Here is a 20,716-nt window from a genome sequence, read left to right on the forward strand (position 1 = left end):
GCCTGTGGAAGAGCAAGTGCAAATTTTCTTTATACTTTGAGATGCATAAGGAAAGCCAGGTTTGTTGGGTTGCTTCGGGTTCCTCTGCCATGCCTGGAGCTGAGGAAGAGCAGCTGTACATCAGATCTGTGCAGGACAAGGACTTGTGTATGTACTGCCTCTGCTGACACGGGTGACTTGCAGTCTAGGACAGATAAACTGGGGAGCAAAGCTGGCCGTGGGAGTGGTGGGGACCCACATGGAAGAACCTAAACCAGGACTCCGTGGCCTGAATTTGGATGTTTTGCAGGCTCTTTTTAGAAAAGGCGCTCATCATCCTGGGCAGTGCACAAACCACAACCCTGAGTGAGTTCTGGATCCCAAGCAATTACTCTGCTCCTATAAAAAGCTAAAACATACTTAGGCTGATATTTTTAGACTCCTCAATTCTCCCCCCCCCCCCCCCAGGCAAGAAAGAAAACTACAGCATATAATCGTGGGGGAGAAGGATCTTGTGCACAGAGCCACCAGCCCAGCTAGCTGCTGTCCTGGGAGGTAGGGCAGGGGAGCTTGCTGGCAGGCAGGTCACCCCTTCTGCCTGAGCAGCTGTGTGCCACCCCACCTGTAGCTCCAGAGAGGGAGGGATGGTGTGGGGTTTGATGCCCCTCTTTGGACAGGGGATGACAGAGTGCAGAACTTGGTTTGCTAAATCTGATGCTCAATGTGTAAGACTCGACGGGCTGTGATTTAAGAAATTCAGGCTTGAAGTCCCGGTGATGCTGCTGTGTTCAATGGCAGGGCTGGCACCTGTAAAGCAATCATGAGGTTGTTTCAGAGGCTGGTCTTCTGACATCGTTATTAGGTTTACTGTTCAGTCTATTTACCTGAGACCTCCAAATGGGGTTTTATTCCCAGCTCTGTTACTGGCCTAGGAGTTTGTTTTGAGCAAGTCACTTCAGTGCTTAAGTTTCCCTGCCTGTAACGGATACAGCAAGTGCCATTGGTTTTTCCTACTGCTTCAGGATTAACGTGGTAATCCTGATTAATGGGTAATCCCACGTGCTTCTTCAGTGCCTGTGGTGAAATTTTATAGCAATTCCTGGACTGCATCAGGTTCACTGGGCGCTGCTCCTATTATGGTGTGACTGGCTTTAATACTGCTTTTTTTAATATATTTGCAGCGTAGTAGGCACATTTGGATTGTGAATAAGCTAGATGTTTCTGCTGAAGAAGAAACAGTGAAGAAAGGGTTGGGAATAGCAATTAAAATGTCTTTTATTGGCTTTTATGATATATTCTCCACAGATATGAATAACAGATATGAATGGGATATTTCACAACTCAGACAGTTATTGTTTCATGCTGGGTACTTACAGGAGCACAGACTGATTTGAAATTAGTTATCTCTGCATCCAAACAGGCAACAAATATAGTTCAAAGTGAAACCTCCTATTTTGGAGCACAGTGTTGTGGGGAGAGGTAGATTCTGCAATAGAGCAATTAAAGAACAGAAGAGACTCAGGCTTAATTAGCTTAATTCTGCTTGACCAGATTTCAAAACAGATGGCATTTGAAATTATGACAACAGTGGCATTTTAACTTGCAAGAGTGTGTTGTGGAGATTGGGATAGGGATACGTAGATTAAAGACAAGGAAGAAGATGTGGGAGATGGGGAAAGGGGACAAAATAGTAAAAAAGTATTTTGGAGAAAATTTACAGAGCAATAAAATTTCGTTCTAATAACCCAATGAAACAAGGCATCTTTAAAGTTGCGATAACCAGCTGTCAGTGTACTGTGATTACATGTACAAAAGCTGTTCTACTTAAACTGTGAAACTTTTCCCAGTCTTTTCCCAGTGTGAACCAAGGGCATATTGACAGAGGTGATTTGTGATACCTAAAATCTGTTCCACAAATGAACAAGTTGCATGGCAAAGGAAATTGTTGGTAGTGCAGCTGTATTTAAATTAGGAGCTCATTCCTCAGTATGTTATATTCCTGAGTAACATTGCTATGCTGCTACAACTCTGTAGTGTGGGGAGTATCTTATTCCCCAATGGGACATATGAGAATGTTTATCTTGGTAAGGGTTTTGCCAGGATGACTAAGGGATGTGTGTTATGCTCAACCAAAATATGAAAGCAGTGTACAGACTAAAACCTAAGCATTTGTGCAGAACTCTTCTGCTCCACCCTTCCCCAAGCCTGACGTGGCTATGAATCTTGATAGTTTGACCTCACATGCTTAAGATGTGGTGTGTAATTTCCAGATACATGACCAAATTGCTTGCTGAGCCCAGGTCTGTGCTTGCGGCTTATGCTGGCCCTACTGCTTGCCCATCAGAGGTGTGGAGCAGTGCCACTGACTCGATGGCTATAGCTGAAGGCTGTGATGAAGGTGCAGATGTACTGAAGTATTGTGCTTTTGCTCCTGTAAAGTGTTTATCCTAGTAGCTTAAAGCCAAGCTTTGCCAGCAAAATTTGCACGCAGGGAGCATTTCAGTGATGTAGAGCTCATTACATACCCTGGCAGGACGCTCCCCGTCTAGACACCTCTATCTCTGCTTAAATGCTGAAGGTGTAACTCACTTGGAAGAACAGTCGCAAGCCCATCACAGCCTATCTCTCCAGTGCTGGAAGTAGTCATCACCACAGTGTTGTCTGATCTGTGTATAAAGCCTGTAAGAAGCAGTACTGTTTATGTTTACATTATTCTGACTTTTTACCACTGCACTGCAGGGGAAAAGTCTGAAAGGCTTGTGGTTTGGAATGGGAAAGAGAGGCATTTTCTGAAACCACTAGATAATCAAATTAAAAAAATATTTTAATTGTTCCAGCCCTAGAGCCAATTTTGGGCAATATGAGGCTAATTAGATTATTAAAACCATGATTTCTGATCTCTATCAATTATTCTTACTGCTTGGGACAGCCCAAACCTTTGGGAAGATGGTTTTGATTAGGTATCTATGGCCCTTTTACCTACTTCTGGTAGCTCAGTGATTAAAGGGATGCTTTAGTAATGCCACAGCTAAATAAGATACAGTCACTGCTTAAGCTGAAATTATCTTTAAATAGGAAATAAAAGAAAAAACACAAACACCCGCCCCTTTGTTTTTTAATAGGAGAGTTTTTAGTAGGTCTGGAAGGCCAACTGAAGATTGTCTCCATATCCCACAGATGTAAAACTTTTCCCTAAACCATACTCTTATTATTACACAAGAAGTCAAAATCCATGGTGGTAGCATGCTACAGAAAGAAAGCAAGAGACTCAGAACATTGTCAATATCATAATGACTTTTTTTTTTTTTTTTTTTGTAGAAGCTAAAGGAACACTGCTATTTCAAGCAGGAGTTACACGGTGTCTTTATTTCTACTGCCCACTCTGTTGCTTTTGGTACCCCAGCTGGTTAGACCCGTAGTCATAGTCTGTGGCCCTGGTGAGGTTCTTCAGGTGTGGTGCTGCTTGTTGCGCTTCACCTGAAGGGCTGAGACCTGCTGGGACCAAGATGCCATGGGACAATTGAAGTTGTTTGCATTCTTCTGGATTTTATTTATTTATTTTAAGAAAAATAAGAGTGCACAGTTTCTTATGTGATTATGAGGCTGAGGAGCTTTTGGAGGTGTCTGAGGCTTTAAGACACTCTAGGGGTGTGTCATGTGAATTGAAACTGGTGTAGAGATGTCCTAACTTCTTACTTCTACAAACCTACCTACCTTCAGATGTTATGAGACCAGCTGAAAGGGCTGAAAAAAAAAATCATAGGTGATCCAAACAGTTTGTATCCAAAAGCTTGTCTGCTCAATGATATTAGCTGGCTGAATAAAAAGATATGTTTTTCTCTGGAAGCCTGGAACCTGCTTTATCCTCGGACCATCTTAGCATGGTAGTTGTATTGGCAGGAAGTGCAGCTTAGCAAATCGAGTTTTTGTGAGGGGATTTTCTGCTTTTTTTTTTTTTTTTCTTGATGATTAAATTTGTACAGTGCTTAAACATGTATTGGAAGAGACCTGGGTAAGTACATACCAATCCACCTTGCTACGTGCAAGAAGCTAAAGACGCACTGCAGCATCTCTAGCAAGCGAAACAAAACCTATTTTTCCTTAAACATTTAATTGTGTGACTACTCATGGTGATGATGAAACCAACATATGTTGCACTTCAAAATCCCAACAAAAACATTTTTTTAGTTTACAGTCAAAACACAGTTGAGTTGCAACATATTTCACAGTTCAACATGAACATCAGTAACTAAGAGATCATCACTTGAAAGTTGTGTACATATGGATAAATGATATATATGAATGGTGTATCTGTATAGAGGGAAAGTAATTGCTAGGAACTGGACAAATCCATTTTGCATATTTTAAAGTCTTTGTTTCGGTATTTTCCAAACCTGGGGAAGTCTATTGAGAAATTGTTTAGCTCCTTTGTACTATATCAGGAGCATGGCTGGTAGGGAAGAGAGATTAGGCAGCTACCTACTTTCTGGTGCGACAACTCCCTTTCCTTTGAAGGTGCTGTTCACCCTCTTGTAAAAGGGGAATGAGCCAGTGCTGCTACTTTTCTGCTGTCAGTATGCACGACTAGGGAACAAGCTGTGGCCCCCACAGCTACCTCTTACTGCTATAGGGTAAGAATAGATTACTTCCCTCTGGATGAAGATGAGAAGGAAAGTAGAAATTCTCTTGTTTGTTCTTAGGATCACACAGCCCGTTCTTGAAACAACCCGTTTGTTTGTCCTTCTCAGGTCAGAGTACCTCCTCATCCAGTGTTCTGTTGAAGTTGTTTAAACAATATTTTTTTGTCATGTTAATGTTTTCCGTAACACAAGTGTTGGCTGTAGTGTTTTAGCTTTTCTTTTAGATGTTCTTGTCCAGTTGTCAATGAACAAAGCTCTTGACGGTCATCTGTGGAGAGTGGCTCTACTTCACTGCCCTGTTTTCCAGATAGCCAGATGACAGAGAGAAAAGAAGAAGTGGTGGGAACAGAAAAGCTCCGTGAGCAACTTCCTAAACAGGAAAGATCAGATGTACAAAGCCAAGATCGTGCTAGTACTAGTCCGGTGCTACCAGAGTCTGCCAAATTTACAGCACTGTAAGGCCAGTTTACTTTACAGTTTTGTACTTCAAAGATATGATGTAAGCTGTTTTGTTTCATTGAGTAGAAATGACATAAACTTTTAATTAACCTCTCTTTCTTTTTGTTTTATTGAGAACAAGAAAAAAGTTCCTCATAGTAGTTTTGAAACATTTTTGTGTCAAGTTACCAGGGCAACAGGCAAAGGCAGATAATCTACCGGGTAACTTCTCAGCAGGACAGTTCCGTCTTGCAAGTAATAAGTGGTCCTGAGGCATCTGTACAAGATGAGCTGTCCGTGGATGCAATGCATGTGTTCATAGATGAAAATGGTGAGTTTCTGTAGTTGGAATAATTGCAGTATGTGAAGCAATTTATTTTGAAAAGTTTAGACTCCCTAGAAGTATATTTCTCTTCTTAACCTGCTACCGATTGCATGTTTTCTGTCTGCATGGAAGAAAATGGCTTAGTAAGGTCAGTAAATTTACGTTGGATCGCCAATAACTAGAGAGTTCAAAATTCAACTAGCACAGACCTGAGGTTTGCACAGTGCTATACCTGCCAGAAGTTTGTCTTCCAAACATTACCCTTGAGAAGTGCAGGTTCAGCTTTGCTTTGCGGAACCCCTGGCGGGGGAGGTGAAGGAAGAAGGGTCTATACTAGGATGGCAGGGTGAAATGTTCCTCTTCTTTACTGTTGTGTTCTCCAGCTGGGCATGAGTAGGTGCTGACTAAGGCTGAACTCTGGTAATGCTGTGGTTGCTCCTGTTCAGATTCGTGGTCTGCCATCTCTTTCAAGTGAATTGACGAGTGAACTAGTTTCTCTCAACGCCTGTGCTGGAGCACAGTTGCTCTGCAGCTATTACTGGAGGTTGAAACTGTAATATGTGTGGTGGTGGTTTGTTTGAACTCCACATGGAGCCCTGTGAGGTCCTGGCCAATACCTCTGAATGGCAGCTATCCCAAAAGCTGTGCTCCTATAAAGCTGCCTTTAAAACCAGTGTGGAATGAATATTCCTCATAGCTGGTATCCTGATCCCACGGTTTTTTTTTCAGTTTTCTGCCGACTCCTCATGGCCCTGCTCACAGCCCTACAGCTGCTCCTGATGTGCAGCGGGTCTAAGAGCAGCAGAACGTCATGGCCTCTGGCTGAATGAACAGTGACCCTTCGCTTCTTGCTGGGTGTGCGAGGGGAGAGTAACAGTGGCTATGCTTTTAGCAGAATTTTTCACAGTTTTACCTCCTGACCTCACCTTTGTGAACATAAAGAACAATTCTGTTTTATAGTGAACTTATGTTGATACATAGGCTTAACATTTACTGTACGTACCTTTTAATGACTGTGTAATCCTTAAGCCTCTGATGAATCTGTTTCAATGGATGCTGTTTTAATTTGGCTTTCCTTCATTCTTGTGCGCAGTGCTGGAAGAAGAGGTCAAATTTTCACTGTAATCTGTGCTCTGATCTGAGTTTTTTAGTTGTTCAAATGTTAATTTCATTTCTGAACTTCAAAATAAGCCTATTTATACAAAACTATATTTAGGTTTAGAAATGTGCCTGACCTAAGATATATTTTTGATAAATTTCTGTGTGGAAAACAAACCATCATATAACTGTTGTTGTTTTTTTTTCTGTTTATTTTGTAAAGGGGAAATTAGATCCTGTTATTTAAAGGCTGGCTGTCAGAAGGAAGGAAATTTTCGACATCAGATATCGAATTGTGATTGTATTTCAAATGCTCAGTAAGTAAGCCCTTATTTTTAGAAACGTTAAGAGCTTTCATTGCTGGAAGCTATGAAACAGATTGTAGCTGTGAAAGATGCGTGTGAAGAAGAGAGCTGGAGAATAAATGTGTTAACCTATTCTAGAGATGTCAAAGCATGCAATTTTATTCTGTACTAGAACAGTGACTGCTTTGTAAGAATATTGATAAGGAAAAGTGAAAAGGAAAACCAGAACAAGTCAGTGTGGTTTTCATTACGTTCTCGGAAAAGCCAAAGTCAAGTGTGACAATATAAACAAGACAAGACAGTAAATAAAACAAGGTGAAAGAGACTGTTATCAGATATTCTCTCAACCTTATTGTCTTGCTCGTTTCCCTTACTTGTTGGGTTCTGTCAGTATCAGCCAGTGACACTAATTCTTCTGAACTTGACCAGCAGAGCCTTTCATTTTCCATTAAATCTCTAATGATAATTTGCCATTCTGAAAAAGGTACCTGAACAATTTTCTATTTTCAACGGTCTTTTCGGAGTGATTGCATAAATCCTACGCTCACTGCTGTGGTTTCTGCTCTCTGATGTATTATGTTATGCATGTTTGTAAGAAGGATTTTAACTATTCATTAGTATTTTTATTAAATTAGACCTTTTAAATATTGTTATAGAGAATTTGGAGCTGTTGAGTTAGGAGAGTGAGAAGGGTTGATGTTAATAGTAAATATTGTTCTTAAAATGTTTGGCTTTTGGTGAGGACTTTTGAAATGCTAAGGAACATGTTAAGAATGTGTTAGCATTTTAGATAGAACGCTGTTAGGAGAGATGTGAGAATGTTTTTTATTTTCAATGGGTGAAGTCTTAAAAAAATAAATAAACTGGTTCCATCCCCAATATGTTCCATTTATTTAGCAAAATGGAGGGGGGAGGGGAAACAACTGGTAGAGTTCCGTTTTGATTGAATATCAAACATTTTCTTTTGGGGCTATTTAACTCTTGCAACTTTTGTTTGGATTCACCTTGCACAGAATAATGCCTTCCCCTCCCCAGCCCCATCGTGGTTACATGGATTGAATCTGTCCTAAATTCACAAATAGTTTAAGGTCCCCTGACATCTATCAGTTAATGTGCTTTTTTGAAAAGAGAACAATCTTCCTTTTCTTATACAAAGTCCTTCTAAAGCTGTCTTTGCTAGATGCTTATGCAACATCTATGTCTTGCCATACCACATGAAATGCAGTTCTTTAGTTTGTGGTTTGCAGACCTCTAGAAATGTGAGTTACTTTTAAGGAGTCTGCTAAACGTGATTAGCAAATGCAAGTCCAGATGTTCTCTGCAGCCATTTTCATGCATTGAATTTATAAAGACCAGTACCTTTAGAAATCTTGGAGTGTAGTAGCAGCTCAGACTGAAATAGAACAAAGCAGCAAAGATAGTGTGTTCCCAGGACTGTTTTTGTATACGAATGGGAAGGGAGAGCACAAGAGCTTTTCTAAGAACAGAGCAGCATGAAGGAAAGTACAAAGCAGAAGTTCACATGAAAAACAAGGAAGGAGAACCAGGAAGCATGAAGCATGCCCAAAGCTGTTTTTTGCAAGGGCAGTTTGTAATATAACTAGGCCAGAGAAATTAATGAGTGCTGTTTGTTCAAATGGCAGTTCCTACCATCTGTGCATTGATTTAAGGGAAGCATGGGAAAGAAAAGGTTTTCATTTTCTCCTCAGATGCTCACCATCAAGTAAGCTTGTATTTAGATGTTATGGAACATTTCTCGCCTATAGAAAATAGAGGGGCAAATCTGATGAATCATCCTTAAACAGTTTAGGAGTGAGGCATCTTTCTTTCCTTGTTTCCTCCTACCTCCAGGTGTATCAGGCATGCACACGATTTATGTCAGGTTGGTTTCTTGTCTAAGGTTAAAGATAAGCTTAATAGTCACAGTTATCAACTAAAGATCTTTCTATTACTGCACAAAAAGGCAAATATATAGAACAAAAAAGCACAAGGCTTAATGCTTGTTTCAGTTACAATCTCTTTGGAGAGCTCTCTGCAGAGACATACAAGAGAAATTATTCACTTGAGCTTGGGCCCTCCTTTGATGGAAATGTTCAGTATTAAGTAGATTAAGATTATAGTCTACATTTCCCCAAGCCAGTAGCAAGCCATCTCTTGTGCTGTCATTGTGAAGGATAGGAGGACTTCCTGGTATAATTTACCTACCCCCTGTGTTTTTTGCATTGTTTGGTATGTTGCGTGAGAAGTCCATACCAACAGGAGAGGCTGCTGTTACGGAAGACCAGTTGAAAATAGCTTAGCTTATCTCACGACCCATTGGAGAGTTAACTAAGGAGAAGACCATGTCTCTGCAGTGCTTCTTCATGAGTATTTGAGGCGGTGTAGAAATAACAGCTTTAAAATTTAGATATGAATGCAATGGTGAGCCATCCAAATTAAATTTTATGAGCTCAAAGGATGTGGGAGAAAGTTAGTGCCTGTACATAAGAGGTAGCATCCTCCTTGAATAGGAGGGATAGGGTTTTGATCTCATTGAGCCCAGATTGCAGAAGCTAGAATAAGCTTATGGAGAAAACAGCTAACAGATCTGCAGTAGAAGTGTATAAGCTTTTAAAACACTTCTCACCAATCGTGCTGTCTCTACTATTAAGTTGCTCCTAAAGCAAGAACATCAAACAGAGTTAAGCCAGTGAAGTAACTGCATGGATGTACAGGGTTGTGCCCTGATACATCTCTGTGAGGAGGAGAACCAGGGATACTGGACTAGGCTGGGTGGTAGCAAGAGGCCCCTGGCTTTGGGGCTGGTTTGGGGAGAATTAGCAGAATGGAGGTGCTGTCACTCCTGGAGCTGTGGGACTTCTGGGCAGTGCTGCAGCTTGTGAAAGGGGAAGGGGTTTTGACTGCCGAGGGTGTGAACCCTGACTGGTCTGTCGAGAATAACCTAAGTGGCTTATGAAATGGCCAAAGGTAAATATACTTTTTGATTAAGTCAAGCAAAACTGGATAAAATATTTAAGTCTATGAAATAATATTTAAATATTACTTGAAAGAAACCATTAAAGAAAGCCTTGAGGCAGACTAACTAATGATTAACAATCTTAAATTCAAATTACAGCTCACTGTTTCTGTCTATTGAATCCCACTATTATCTGCTCCAGGAGTAAAGTCTTAACCAGTCTGGCATTTTACAACAGCAATTGATAGGAACGGGAGTTAAAGTGGTATTTGTATGGCCTGTGAACAGTTTAATCTAAACTGCTTGGCATGCCTTCTGAAATCCATTTCTCTCAAATAATGCAGAGTCTTAGCACTTCCACTCTCTCACAGAAGTGATGCTGTGTTATGATTTCTCCTTTTCTTTGCTTGTAAAGGCTAGGTGGATAACCTGAGAGATTAAAAATGGATTAAAATATTCATCCTGCAGAGGCTCCTTGACATTGGAAGCAATCTTGTTTGAAGGGATTGGCTGAATTCAAATACCAGCTCTCATCACCTCTTTTTGGCTCTACTCTGTTGTGAGATGGTCTTCGGAATATTCTCCAGTTTATTGGTGTTAATATATATTCTACCAGATGCTATAATAGTTGGCCTAATAAAAGACATTACCTGTACCTGCAGTCCTTGTCCTGGAAACTCTCAGAGCTTCTTAAAGATAGCATAAACACTCGTTAATAACTTCTAAAATTATCTCTTAATTCTGTCAGAGGTTGTTGAAAATTAGAATAGTTTTACATTAACTTCATATTTGTGTCTCACCAAATTCTCTCACCAGTCTAGCTTCTTAAATATTTAAATAATTAGTTAAATTTAAGTTCCTCCCTGCATTGTAATGATCAACAAAAAAAGATGATGCCTTTTCCATCTTAAACCTCACTTTGCCAGTGATTCTTGTTAGTGAGTTGGTAAATTACTTAAACATTGGCAGGTAGCTAATCAATTCCCCAATTATTGTCCATGTAACTACCTTGACCCAACTTTTGTCTGTTGTCTTGCCAGCAGTCACTGGAATGGATTCCATGTGGAGCTAATTGCCTTTAACTTTGATGCTCCCTTTACCTTGCCAACTTCACCTGTAGCCCTGAAGTGCTTTGTGACAGGCTTTGACAAGACAGAAAGTGCTTACTGTATTCTAAGTTCATGGATTACATCAGAACCTAGTTACAAAAAGACCATTTGGATTTGTTTTGGAGTGGGAAATTTAAAATAGCTTTCTCATCTTGAAAACCCTTCTTCTGCCCCATTACATTATGTTCCTTACCAACCTTTGTCTCTCTTAGAGTGAATCCTTAATGTTTCCATGCCATGTGGCTTAGGAATATGATGGCTTCTGGGAAGGTAGAGGAGGACAAGAAAGTTCACATTTGTGTGAAACGGGTGCTTAGTATAAGCTCGTACAGTCTTTTTGCATGGTTAGTTTGTCTTTTGACAAAATGGTTGCAAGGTTTAAAACCCTACCTGTATAGAACAGTTGCAATCTCCAAACAAAAAAATCTTCCCATTGCATTGGTGATACAAACTAAAACCTGCCATCCTTAGTAATAACACATCCTTAAAAACACAAAGTGAAAGGATGTCCAAGTGAAAGCATTGTTAGAGGTGTATGGCTGGTTTGGGGTTTAGTACAAATGCATTGGAGTTGGTAAATGTCTTACCAATTAGGAGGTGTCACTCTGATGCATCTCTTCTGTCTGTCACTATGTGACAGAAAGCAGATGTTTCAAAAGAGTGTCTTTTAACTACCTTGACTGTCTCTTGTAATTAAATAATTGAATCAGTTTTGATTAGCAATGAAAAAGATAAATGTGAGCTATCATGCTATCTTGGCGTAACATGTAAAGTGGCTAATAAGTATCAGTAAAAATGTAACTCCCCCCCAAAGTTACAGTAATCATAATAATAGAATGTGTTTTGCATCAGCAGCACAAGCTGTCCCCAGTACAGAGGTCAGTAGCATCAAAAGGTCAATGTGTAAATTATACTGCACTTGTATACTTGTATACTCTGTGTATACTTGCTATACCAGGCTAATCTTTTCTAAAAAATATTTGATTATTTTTCTACATGTGCTTTCTTTGCATACTGGTCTTCTTGTTTAGAAGGTCAAACAACCTCTAGTGTGTTTTTGTACACACATACGTATTGGAGAAAAATGTGTCAGTATTTGTTACCTCTCAGTGACGCAGCTTTCCTCAACGTGTTTGAAACACTGCCCTCTAAGAATTCTGTCTTTCTAAGTGGCTTGGATGCCAGAGGTTGATCGATAGGCATGTTATCCTTCCTAGGTTTAGCTGCCATTTTTTCTTCCAAGTACCAAGTGCTAAAATAATATACTGCCTGAATCTGTAGCCTAAAAATTTGCATGAGTACTCTTTTTGGTGACGAATAAGTGAGGCAGTCATTTTGCAATTCAGTGGTGGAACCCAGAACCCTGTCTTCTTCCTTAATTTAGGTTGAAAAAAGACAAGAAAAGTAAGTTTACATTAAACTTGTGGGCATACTGGTGTGATACAATTTACTGTTTTGATAGTTTCTATTTAATTTTGCTCCTACCAAAAATGTAATTCCAATTTTTACTGTGTGTAAAATTGTGTTCTTAGTGTTTGGAGAAACCTTGAACACAACATCCTATGTCAAGATACAGTATTGTCAAGTATAATGTTAAATAGTTGTGACAATCCCTGAGATGGTCTAAGGTTTATACGTTCGGATTATTTGTTCTTCCTGCTTTGCCACTTCAAATAATTTTGTGATATTCCCAGTTAGAAAGAAACTATCTAAAACTTCCATGGTACTGTCTGAAGCAGTTCACAGGCATGATAGCATGGTGGCACTGTAAAACTTGGTTGTTTTCCTCTGTAAGTTTTAGTAATGATGTATCACCATGATTTTTATCTCAACATGTCATTTTGACAGTTAAAGTGAACAAATTCAGAAAGGGCTGGATTCATTTCCAGAAAATGTCGCATTTTTCCCATGCTGTTTTGCTCAGGTATATTGCAATCCATCTCTGGTATGTTCAGATCTGAGATGAGAGCAGATCATTCAATATCCCTGAAGAACATGCTGGTGTAGAGTCCTGGTAGATACTTGATAGTATCTGTGGTTGTTTGAGCATTTTGCTATGCTTCCTTACATTTGTTTTCATTTACAGCATTGAGCTTTTTTTTAATGTGTGTGCAGACATGGACGTGCTATGATTAACTACAGTTCTAAAAATACAGAAAGTGGTCCACACAAAATCGTGATGTGGATATGTCCCTACCAGCCTGGCAGTGCTTGCTGTGCTGAAAAACAGATGTGTATAGCTCCAAGGAAAAATGTCTGTGTAGATTTTTTTTCTCAAGTAGAATAAAAGGCCGATTATCTCTCTCAAATCAAGTATTAGCTTTTTTAAAGTCAAACAGAGTTGGGCCCAAAAAGCTGTGGAAGCATAGCATTTGGCCATTTATCTTTCCTTCAAGAAATACTACTTCTTTTTTTTTTTTTTTTTTTTTTTTTTTTAAGATAATGCAATTTATGAGAATAGTGCTTGTATTCTTGAGCCCATTTCCTTCTCTCCTGTATTAAGTTCCTGAAAAGAAAACACAAACTCCCAAGCCCTGTGCAAGATGGTATCATACACCTGCACTGGTTTCAAAGTGATAGAGCTGGTGTCTGTTTAGAGCAATCAGAATGTTTACTGATAGCAGTTCAACTTGTGATACAAAAGTGTTTGATTCATTGAAATACTTAGATAGGTTGAAGTGGTGTCCTCTTGTTGCAGTTAATCACTTTGAGTCTGGGAACAGTCAGTAGCAGCCATAAATTGCATTAGGAGACTGATGTGCTGTATTCATGTAAAATAAACTAGAGTTTAAAACAAATAATGTAATGCTGCAGAAATGGACATATGGCACGCAACTGAAAATATTTGAGATGAAGCAGAAAGAATTATTAGACTTGCCCAGCCCTGAGGAAAAAAACGTATCTTATCTTAGCTGCAGTTTCTCCCTCCTGCCTGGATGACATCTGGGCAATGTGAAATCTGTTGTGGGTATATGAACTTAGCTACTACATACCTTAAAATAAATTAAAAAAAAAAAAATCTGCTTTATTCATAATGTATCAGTTTTGTCATTTACATATATAATTAATATTATACAATAATTGAGAACAGAGAGAATTATTGAGAATAATATGAGAATATAGCTTTTTTTAAGCATCATCGGGGCCAATATGTTAAAAAGAACTAATTGCAGCCGAAACGTGACTAGCAAGTATTAAAAAAAATAATTTAAGTCACCTTCCAGTATAGCTTTTAAGTGCCATGGAGTGCTAGCATTTCTGGCCCTGGGCAAAAGAGAACTTCCAATCAATGAATTAACTTTGTTGATTTGCATTCATAACCATGAATAAGCTGCTTGAGTGCATTATACTGTATGAGAGCATCTATCTGAATGCCTTAGCAGTACTACATGTCTCCTGTATAAATCCATTAATACTTTAGAATGTTCTCCACTGGAAAATCCTCTAAACCTATGAGGAGTAAGCATCATAGGAGAAAGTAGACTCTGATTTTATTTTTTTTTAATGCTAACAGTAAAAAAAAAAAAAAAAGTGCAAATTTAGAATGAGAAAATACTATATGACTGAAACATCTTAATATTTCTCAGCAATGTGACCAAAATTACTAAGACCAGCTCCTGCTCTAGCAATAGGCTGCTGACTTAGTATTAAAGGACTCTTAAAGCTGCTTAGCAGGCTGTGCAGTTCTGCAACTGAGCACTTTTTAAAAATGGCTTCAGCAAATATTTTGTAGCTTCTTTTGGGATTCAGTGCTTTCAGATGAGCTGGTCACCGTAAGTGTAAAATTGCTTGAATGTGTTATATGTGAGTATAGGGTATATGCGTGCACTGAAGACAGTGATGTTTGAATTCTGATAAAGCCAATGATTTTCTTAAAAAAACTACTCTTTACAAACTCAGTAGCCTTTTCCTGCTGGCTTGCTAGGTACAGGAGAGAACATTTTTGTTAGCTTGGCCACTTAAAATTCTTTCCTGATTTTTTTTTAAATCCCCCTATCACTCTTTTAACACAAAGCAGGGAAGTGCTTTCAACAGAATGGGGAGGTGCTGCCACATGATGGCAGCAAAATCCTGCTCAGGAATGGGAGCTTCAGTAGTCTTGCAGCTTTCGGGGCTGGTATCTACTCCCTCCCCCCACCTTTCAGATGGAGAACGCAACACCCTTTAAGACCGGAGATAATGGTGCAGTGGGTGCTTGCTAATGCATTAATTCCAGTAACGCTGCATCTTCTCAAAATACATCCTCTAGTTTAACTAGTCCACGCTGTTTGTGTTTAAATAGTCAGTTATGTTTCTTTGCTCTGAAATGTAATAAGCTTACAAATTATTGATTTACATCCTTGCTACCAACATTAAAAAAAAAAAATCTGAAAAGAGAGAAACAAGGGTGAACCAAGCAGATGTCATTGCTATAACATCAAAGTAAGGAGGCATGCACAACTTGCTGCACTCATAGTACCTGCAGTGCCACTGTTAACATGCTCTGCGAGGTTTGTCTATGTAGTGTCTCTCTTAATGAACATAATGTGTACTGTTGCTCCTTTTGTAGCCCTTTGCAAAACTTCAGCAGTGGCACTATATCATTTTCTGTCTGTTATGCCAGTAGATTAGTGCATCCAGCTTTCCCATTCTGTAAACTCGTGTACTGTATCTTATTATTGTTAGGGATACTCTTGTTGTTAGCTAAAGAAATACCAAAACTACTCCCTAAGTCCTGTTGGGTGTGTAACAAAATGTGAACAAGATTTAAGAGAGACTTAATGTTTAGCTTGCACTCCCCTCAGCTGTAATCACTAAGGGAAGTGAAATATGCATTCTGAATTAACTTTACTCTCTTCGAAACTGCTAATTTCTTACCAAAGTAAGTGAAGATTGCTGCTGCTTATTCATTTTTTCCCTATTTGCTGTGATTGGGCTTCTCACATAATCATCCAGTCTTAATGCTGCTCTCACTTTTACATATTTCAATTTTCTTACATAGTTTAGGTTGCCTTTTAGTTTTTGTCTTATTTCATAGGATAGTTGGCAGCTGTAAATCATGGGTTGCTTGAAAAGGTAATTGCCACAACCAGTGGATTTGGTCTCAGTGTTGGTTACGTGACAGTCTGGCCTGGTTAGTGCTGGCGGTTTTGCAGTGGAGGCCTGGTGAGTGGATGTGTAGCAGGAGGTCTGGGTGGTGAGGTGAACAGATGATGAAGACACAAAAAGGCGAGGAAGGAGTTTTAGATGAGAAGGAGCAAAGCTGCTCAGGTGGAGATAGGAAGACATCAGCAATGGGGTTGAGTAGCGGAGGTACCGTCAGGGAGCTGCAGCTGCTATTGATCCGGGACATCCAATCTCACTTGAGACAGCTGTGTTTGTGCTACAAGCTGACTATTTCAGAAGGGCACAAGAGTAAGGGCTTCTGGAGTTCCCAAAATGTTGTTAGCACTAGTTGGTTATTGTACAACCAGATTACTTGGGTGTCAGTTTGAGGTATTTTGAACACGTCTCAGATGAATACTGCGGAGGTGATTGTTCATGAGGTGCACTGAAAGGGAGCTTCCTCCCTCTGGACTTCACTCTGGTTCACAGCCATAGCTGCTTGGACTTAAGAGTGGCATTTTAGTGGTTATTACGAATGGCTTCAGCTGTATTATTATAGCTGTGGATATTTATGTGGCATGCTGTTACACTTTGTGGTGACCTAGACAGCTGCCTGAAGCAGTTTGATGGGATCTTTGTTTCTGGATGCAGGAGGATGGCTGTTTGCTATTGCAACTATTGTGACACTAGTTACAGGGTTGCCTGTCCTAATCTAACTTTCTCCTATATCGAGGTTAAAATGAAATTTAGCCGAGTCTTGCAAAACAACTTTATTAAGCAGGGAATCCTTTATAATTGTGTAACATGCCTTTGTAATGAGCTTACCTCAAGAGGTGTTCAGACTCGAGGCTAGCTAATCCTTAACGAAGGGGATGACTCAGGCTGGGTTATATTTGAATAGCTTAAGCTAAATTGACAGCAGTATAAGGCATACGTACATCCTGTCAAACAGTAACCTGAAAGGGAGAAGGAAGATTTTTCCATTGCTGTGTAGTGATACTAAAATACTTCGAGTGTTGTACGGTTGCTCAACTAGCTTATGTTTATTGTGTTCTTACAAAACTGAATTGTGAGCCAGAAAAAAATTCCTAGCTTTATGACCTTATATCAGTAGAGGGTGCTATGTATCTTTTGCATTCGATCTGCATAGGTTGTATGTTTACCAAAGATATTTTTAGTTATTAATTTATTATTCAAAATTTGGTTCAATTATACCTTTGCTTACATTAGCAATATGGTTTACCATAGTAGATCTTGATAATGTTAATTTGATTCTGCAAACGAACAGATTTTCTGTTTAGTAAGATTCCATGTTATACTGCCATCAGCTTTGTTACAGTGATTTTATGATTAGAGAGTGCTCCTATTCATGTATGGTAATAAATTTATGGAATCTACTTTATAGGCTTACAAAAACACAAACACCACCATCACATTTCTTTCTGGTATTTGCTTTCAGTGTGATAATGTCATCAGATGAGATATATGACATTTAAGTAGCTGTGTAAGCATCAGGGAGTTAGCAGGTGAATGTGAGGAGGAGGTTGTGTGGAAAATAGGGATAAAGAAGAAAATAACTAGTAAACAGGAGCTGAGGGGAACAGAAAATGAGGAAAGAGTAAGAAGAGATACAGAGATACGAGGCTGATTAAATAAAAGGCATAGGAAGCAGACAAATGCCAGATGACAACTCCCAGTTTTGAAATTGTTGCTTTGGTGGTTCTGTCTTTCCATCTCCAGTGCCCTAATTGCCTTGTCAGGCCTCTAAAGTTTCAGCTTTTTCCCACAGTTAGTGTCCCAGCTGCTTGTGGCTCTTCTGCCAATTGCTGGTAGGTGGAGCTGTGAATTCTGCTGCTGAAAGCAAACAGAAAACAGACTTTGGGCTCTCCTGGCTTTTCAGTTATCTTCAAGTCTGGTGGGAGAGAATTTGATCTCCAAGTTTATTCTTGGAAGAAGTCTTACGAGTAAAATGATTTTGATTTCTGAGAACTAGTAGACGATAGTATCAGGGGAATATCTTGGCATATCCATCCATCACTCTGCCAGTTCCATTCTGGTAAACATGGGATAAAAGACATGGGCCAATTAAGAAATGCTCTTGACTCTATTTGGCTTTTGTAGAAAGACAGCTAGCAACACAGAAATTTGTTGAAGATAGCTCTTCTCTTAGGAAGATATAAGTAGACACTCTTCTATTCCCTTGCTGTGTTTTAGGTCACATTTTTGGCAGGAATTCCTGAAGCAGTGTTCTTGAACGCCCTGAACTACGCTTGCCTTTTTCCTGCTGTTAACAGGGAATCCCGGGATCGTACTCACAATGGCAAGGAACAGGACAGCTCATCTTAGGGAAACAAGGCAATCAAACTGGACAAGGTCACCCTTCAGTAGGGCACTTCAAAATATGGAAAAGGCGCCATTCTGTTAGCTGTTTTGAGGGACTTTTTTCCTGGGAAGTGTGCCTTTAGGCTTCCTTCCCTCTCTGCCTGCCTGAATCTGTTGGTTGAGACCCAGGCTCATGGATCAGTTCGCATCACTTCTGTATGGCTTCATTATTGTCTGTTGGCAAGGTGCTATACAGAACCCATAAAGGAGATGCATTCTTATGGAGCGCTGGGCCATCAACTGGATAGCACTGAGCCAACTCCTCATTTCCTAATACTGCCCACAGGGAGTGTGACAGCTGTCCTGACTGCATGGAGCAGATCCTGCTTCTGCCTGTAGGAGTGTAGGGGAGTGTAGGGGAAGTCATTAGGGTTAGGAACATGAAGTGCTTTCATGTCTGCTCATCTGATAGCTCTGCTGGAGTGGCAGCTGGTGAATATTAGGTCTGGCATCCAAGCCTGCTACTAGTCAAGGCCTTGGTTTTAAAAACAAACAAAAAAACCCACTATGTGTCTCAGAGACCAAAGGCAGGATGATTCCTCTAGTGACTTTCTGGGCTGCTGATATTCCTGTTGGTCCAGGCAGAGCTGTCAAGTCCTGGTGGAGAGAAAACGAGAGAGTATGTGTGTTTCAAGCTGTTGGTGTGATAGTTCAGCCCAGCTTCTAAGCAGTGCAGACATTGAATCTTGCTGTAGCACAGCACTAGCCATTGCAGCTTAAGTTAACAGTTATATTCAGGACAGCCAATTGCAAAGCTCTTTTTGTTAGGCTTAACAAGGGTTTCAAGACAGGCTTTGGAAATCGTTCCCAAAAGCAGGGAAGGTTGAGTTTGCTAAAATTAATAAAGTTGCTTGGGGGCAATCATAGGATAGGCAAGATGAGTTTTGCTTTTGTCCTGGCACAGATTTCTTGGGTGACTGTAGGCAAATGACTTCATTTTCTTCCTGCTTGTCTTTCCTTTATGGAAAATGGGAACAGTAGATATTGACTGCCTTACATCGGGTAAAAGTTCTGAGCTGCTTGGATACAGAAGTAGTAAGAGCCCAAGGCAGGTGAGTAATGAGCTCTGAGCAGGATCCCTGGTGTATCAACCCCACTTGGAACAGCATGAGCAACAAGTATTCAAAATAAATCTCTTCCACAAGTAACCATGATTTAATTTCAGTGTAGTTCTTGCTGAGACCAAGTCAGTCATGCCGTAGTAGCTTACCATTTTTGCAACCCAACAGGTATTGCTGCTGTAACTGCAGATGATTTCCTAAAGTACACTATTTCAGTGCTGTATCTATAGCATAAGGCAGTAAATGTGGAGGTGGGGGGGGGGGGGGGGGCGAAATCAGCTTGCTCAGGGCCCTCACAGGTTGATTTTAGACTTGGTGTTGGGGATATCTGAGATAGCCTTATGTGAATTATTGATGTATTGCCTTCTTGTGAGGGCAGAAGGAAGTTTCTTGTAGCCTGAATTCTCCGTAGGTAAGTTAGTGCTTAAGCAATTCTGTGCAACTGGGACAAAACTGGTTTGGTACCTAAATAAACTTGCTTTAAAGCTAATCCAGTATCTCCACAGCAGCTACCCTGTGGTTCTTCACTGGGGATACGCAGCTTTTGACCTAAATTATGGGAGCAGGTAAACAAGAGGGAAGCTTTGACAAATAATCTATTGTTGATACTAGAGTAGCATGCTTGGGAGTAGTAGAGATTTGTAGACAACCAGAAAAAAAGGAATGGTGTTTTTCTTCCAGAATTTTGTCAGTGTTAGTGGTCTTTGAGTATGCCACACTGTTCCTGGAAATAACTCCTGGACTGGGAGTCACGTCAGGTAACTTTAGGTGTTTATCACACAGATAGCCAAATCTGGACTTAACATACAGTTTCCATCTATTGTCAGTGGTCAGAAAAAGGCACTTCTGAAGTGTGATTCATCTCAGGATGAGAAAAATCACGGTATGGAAGTGTCCGTTTCTCTGCAGTGGATGTAGAGAATGTATCTAAATTTGGGTTCTAACTACTGTGGGCCTGGGCTAGATTTCAGGTATGGAGGTGGAAGGCTCCATGTCCTGTGAGCCAACCTGTCTTCACGTAATATTTCACCAAAACTAGGAAAACGCTGCTTTGTAGAACAGTCTCTTTCTGTTCTCCCCGCTGTGTGCAGTGAGATCCAGTTCAGCTCCTCCAGTACTACCACTTCAGAGAGCCAAGAGCCATCTTCGGGGGATCAAGCAGCAAGTGCACTTCAGCAGCAGCTCCTCCTCATGGTGGCACGAAGGACCCTTTCAGAAACCCCACGGGTACATTGTAATATCTCAGTTTCTAGCGTTTTGATAAACTGCTTTATAAACAAATGCTGCAGGCTTGTTGCTGAGCCAGTTTTGTTGATATCCTGTGCTTTTTATTTTGCC

General features: G+C 40.1%; 1 protein-coding gene and 1 long non-coding RNA gene across 3 annotated transcripts in view; one reads left to right on the top strand and one right to left on the bottom strand.

Annotated features, from left to right (window-relative positions):
• The window catches only part of PCNX2 (pecanex 2), a 155,081-nt gene that overhangs the window by 16,239 nt on the left and 118,126 nt on the right, over positions 1–20,716 (top strand). For both annotated transcript variants that reach the window (XM_035323215.1, XM_035323214.1), the window contains exons 6-9: positions 4,927–5,074; positions 5,243–5,388; positions 6,704–6,797; positions 20,470–20,605. In XM_035323215.1, coding sequence (XP_035179106.1) covers positions 4,927–5,074; positions 5,243–5,388; positions 6,704–6,797; positions 20,470–20,605 — 524 coding nt within the window. The remainder of the gene's footprint in view (positions 1–4,926; positions 5,075–5,242; positions 5,389–6,703; positions 6,798–20,469; positions 20,606–20,716) is intronic.
• On the bottom strand, positions 3,132–7,260 carry LOC118165252. The gene is made up of 3 exons (XR_004749943.1): positions 7,160–7,260; positions 6,386–6,477; positions 3,132–3,474 (listed from the first exon to the last, which is right to left on the bottom strand). It is a non-coding gene; the product is annotated as an uncharacterized LOC118165252 (long non-coding RNA).

The sequence above is a fragment of the Oxyura jamaicensis genome, chromosome 3 (assembly GCF_011077185.1).
Source record: "Oxyura jamaicensis isolate SHBP4307 breed ruddy duck chromosome 3, BPBGC_Ojam_1.0, whole genome shotgun sequence".
Classification (NCBI taxonomy): Eukaryota; Metazoa; Chordata; class Aves; order Anseriformes; family Anatidae; genus Oxyura; species Oxyura jamaicensis.